The following is a 4070-nucleotide window of genomic DNA, read 5'->3' as shown; positions in this document are numbered from 1 at the left end:
CTGAGCCGGGTTAAGGCTCTTCGCCTGAGTCTCAATTTCCTCCCTTAACCCCACATCCGAGGGTGAATGGCCTTTGTTTGATCTCGGCTTTAATATTACAGCTCCGTCCCTAGATCTGCGCGGAGGGAGCTGCCTTTGTGCCGTGGGACGCCGAACCACCGCCACCGCCTCTTCCCCCCCATCCCGCCGGGTGTCCGGCGGCAGCGAGAGCACGGCCACCGCCTCGGGGAGGAGAGGTGAGAGGGGGTGACGCCGGTTTCGCCAGGTTGAGTGCCCGGCATCCGTGGGGCGCATGGTCCCCGCCTGCTGGAGTTTCAGTCCAATTTGCCGGGTGCTGGGGAGAAAAAAAAAGAGACGAGCTGTAATATTTTGCAGATTGGAAGGTCTCAAAGCTGTTAATGAGCTGTTAATCAGCATCATCCTAGTTTTTCCCTTGGAAGTAGGCGGGTAATGGACATTTTTTGCAGGATGAGGCTACAGCCACATCCTGGTGGAGACGAGGGGCTGAATCACGTCCTGTGGCTCAGGGAGCTGATGGCTCTTGGTCAGGGGCTGGAAACCTGGTAAAGAGTTGGTGACCTCCAGGGCCAGCAACGGGGTCCCCACGGGATCCCCCATACCTGTGTGCTTCGTCCCCTCTCTCCACAGACCCTTGTGCCCGTGCGTGTTGGGGGTCCGGTGTCCCTCCCGCAGGCTGTGCTCGCTGTGATTAACACCATGTGTTTGCTCAGCAGAAACACGCAGAGAAACATCACCAGCTGGAGGCCCTGGGACTGACCAGGCTGTAGTTTATTTACAGATAATGGCACTTTCCAATTTGTCCAATTACTTGGACGATGTTGATAACTACAGTGACTACCCAGATTACACCTATGAGGAGACCAGCGGTGTGTGGACAGACCCTTCCCACGACCCAAAGGACATTGCGCGGATCCTCTCCGTCGTCATCTACAGCGTGTCCTGCGTGTTGGGCATCCTGGGGAATGGCCTCGTCATTGCAATCATAACTCTGAAGATGAAGAAGTCGGTCAATGCCATCTGGTTCCTCAACCTGGCCGTCGCCGACTTCCTCTTCAACATCTTCCTGCCCATAAACATTGCTTACACAGCCATGCGGTACAACTGGATCTTTGGGACAGTCATGTGCAAGTTGAACTCCTTCCTCCTCATCCTCAACATGTACACCAGTGTCCTTCTGCTCACCACCATCAGCTTTGATCGCTACGTGTCAGTGGTTTTTCCTGTCTGGTCTCAAAACCATCGGTCGACCAACCTAGCGTATCTAGTTTGCTTGATTATCTGGACCATCGGCGTCATTATGAGCTGCCCGTCTCTTGTCTTCCGAGACACGGCACAAACCCGCAACACCGTGATCTGTTTTAGCAACTTTTCGCTCTCCAGGAATAAGTCTTACCAAGCCCTGGCACTAATGAGGCACCGAACGGTGAACATCACCAGGTTCCTTGCTGGGTACATCCTTCCCATAACCATCATCACTTTCTGCTACATTGCCATCGTCTTCAACTTGCGTCGAAACCGCCTTGCCAAGTCCAAAAAGCCCTTCAAGATCATTGTCACCATTATAGTCACCTTCTTCCTTTGCTGGAGTCCCTACCACCTTCTGAACCTCTTGGAAACAAAACCCGATGTGATCTCACGTTCCGTGTTTGAGATCAGCATCCCCATAACCACGGCGCTCGCTGCCTCCAACAGCTGCATGAACCCCGTCCTCTACGTCTTCATGGGCCAGGACTTTAAGAAGTTCAAGGTTACCATCCTTTCCAGACTGGTGAATGCCCTCAGTGAGGAGACGGGCCACTCCAGCATCGTTCACAGGAGCTTCTCCAAGATGTCTTCAATGACTGAGAAGGAGACGACAGTCCTCTAAACTCAACCTGGATGCCTGCAGAAGGGCCATAGTCCTCCAGTGTTGCCCATGCCCACCACTATGATGGTGGCCACCTTTGCACTGGCCCCTGGTGTGGGATGAGCATGGTCCAACGCTTCCCTATAGCATATTCTTTGACTGGTCCTGCTGCCTGGGGGCTGGCAGGCGTTGGAGACCACCGCTCTGGGCCCGTGGAGAACATACAACCGCCCTTAACCTGTCTTTGCGATTGCAAAGATGGTTGCACCAAACTAGTTAAGAAACCATTTGGGGGCTTTCCTGTCTAATCCATGCATTGCCTGGCCTGGCAAGGGAGTTCCTGCTGTTTCCAGAGACATCGTTATGGGGAGATTGGGCAGAGGATGTGTCTGGGAAGGCACCTCCACTGCCAGGCTCCCAAGGATGGCAGGGTGGGCACCTGTCATGGATGATGCCTGCTACGGCAAAACTGGTGATGCTCTTCCTAAGTCCTGTATACGCATATAGCTACTCATGTTAAAGTCCTAAAGTATATTGGTACTCGCACAATACGTTTGTAACTGTGTTGTGAGCACTTTGTACCCAGAGAGGCCCTGGGAAGTGTCTTCATAAGAAGGGGTTGAATATCCCAACCTCGATGGACCAGGAAATCTCGCATGTCTTCTAAGTGATCCAGACCCAGGGCCACCTGCCAGGGTGAGGACTGGGCTCGTGCACAGGGTCACCGACATGGAACACTGGGAGAGAAAAGAGGAAAAGTCTCATTTGAAGTGTCTTTTGAACAAAGCCCACTTTGATGGGCATGTTTCATGTGGTACATTCTTGCAAAGTGCCCCTTTAGGCACTGGAAGGGGCTCTGAGGTCTCCCCGGAGCCTTCTCTTCTCCAGGCTGAACCCCCTCAACTCTCCCAACCTGTCCTCCCAGCAGAGGGGCTCCAGCCCTCCCAGCATCTCCAGGGCCTCCTCTGGACCCGCTCCAACAGCTCCGTGTCTCTCCTACATTGGTGGCTCCAGAGCTGGACACAATACTCCAGGTGGGGTGTCCCCAGAGCGGAGCAGAGGGGCAGAATCCCCCCCTCGCCCTGCTGGCCACACTTCTGATGCAGCCCAGGAGGTGGGTGGCTTTCTGGGCTGCGATCGCTGGTTGCCGCCTCATGTTGAGCTTCTCACCCACCAACACCCCCAGGGCCTTCTCCTCAGGGCTGCTCTCCAGCCATTCCCCGCCCAGCCTGGAGTTGTGCTTGGGTTTGCCCCGACCCACATGTAGGACCTTGCCCTTGGCCTGGTTGAACTTCATGAGGTTGGCACAGGCCCACCTCTCCAGCCTGTCCAGGTCCCTCTGGACGGCATCCCTCCCCTCCAGCATGTCCACCTCTCCTCATGTCTACCTCATTGAGGCGTAACCTCGTTAGCATTGGGGAGAGAGAGGGGAGCACCCGCACCCCATGAAGCTGCCGGCGTGCTCCTCTCCCGTTACGGGGGCGTAGAGGGACGGGGCGCTGCTGGCTGTGTCCCTGCCCGGCCCTGCCTGCCCCTGCACTGCCCGCGTCGCCCCCGGCATGGGGTTGCCCATGGATCCCCCTGCGTTTGGCTGCAGTTTTGGTGTGTGGTGGGACATATCTGTCCCCCAGAGCGGGGCGGGGAGGTGCCCGTCCCCACCAGCGTTGCGGGGGATGCTGCAGGTCCGAGCTGCTAAAAATGGGGTGCGGAGGGGTGGGGGATTTATCCTGAAAATAAAGGGCGTCCAGGCCGAGCCCAGGAGGGGGATGCAGCGGGGAGGTGGTGATTAAAAGGGAAATTAATGGCAGATTAGTGACTGCCACCTGTTGGGTGCTGCTCTCAATGACACGGGGTGGCTGCAGGCATCTGCTGGGAGCTGGGAACCATCAGGCTGAGCAGCACTGACCGCTTCCCCGGGGGGCAGCGCCCGGTCCCTGGGCCACACGGGGTGCCATGGACCAGCCCGGGGCCTCTCCCGCTGCCGAGCCCCCTGTGGGGACCATTCACGTGGGTTTTTTCCCCCAAAACCTGCACGTGGTCCATCGGCTTGGAAGATGCTGTGACCGAGGAGGCTGCAGGGGAGGAAGGCTTTGGCGGCGGGAGGGGGTTCCCCTCGCTCATCTTACGCAGTATTTAATTACCTGCTGGAAGGGCGCAGGGTTCCTATTAGCGCTCGGACAGGACAGACGGGACGGAGGGGGGA

At 56.8% G+C, this 4070-nt stretch overlaps 1 protein-coding gene across 1 annotated transcript; it reads left to right on the top strand.

Annotated features, from left to right (window-relative positions):
• The first annotated feature begins 755 nt into the window (after nucleotides 1–755).
• CMKLR1 (chemokine-like receptor 1) lies at nucleotides 756–1952 on the top strand. Its single transcript, XM_009880310.1, has one exon. It carries the CDS (start codon nucleotides 803–805, stop codon nucleotides 1886–1888), a length of 1086 nt encoding a protein of 361 aa, XP_009878612.1. The 5' UTR covers nucleotides 756–802; the 3' UTR covers nucleotides 1889–1952.
• The last annotated feature ends 2118 nt before the right edge of the window (nucleotides 1953–4070 follow it).

This window comes from Charadrius vociferus, unplaced genomic scaffold (genome assembly GCF_000708025.1).
Source record: "Charadrius vociferus isolate BGI_N301 unplaced genomic scaffold, ASM70802v2 scaffold332, whole genome shotgun sequence".
In the NCBI taxonomy this organism is placed as follows: domain Eukaryota; kingdom Metazoa; phylum Chordata; class Aves; order Charadriiformes; family Charadriidae; genus Charadrius; species Charadrius vociferus.
This window is presented reverse-complemented; position numbering and strand designations above follow the sequence as displayed.

Excerpts from the sequence above, each read along its gene's own strand:
- CMKLR1 (XM_009880310.1), top strand. The coding sequence starts at position 803 with ATGGCACTTTCCAATTTGTCCAATTACTTGGACGATGTTGATAACTAC.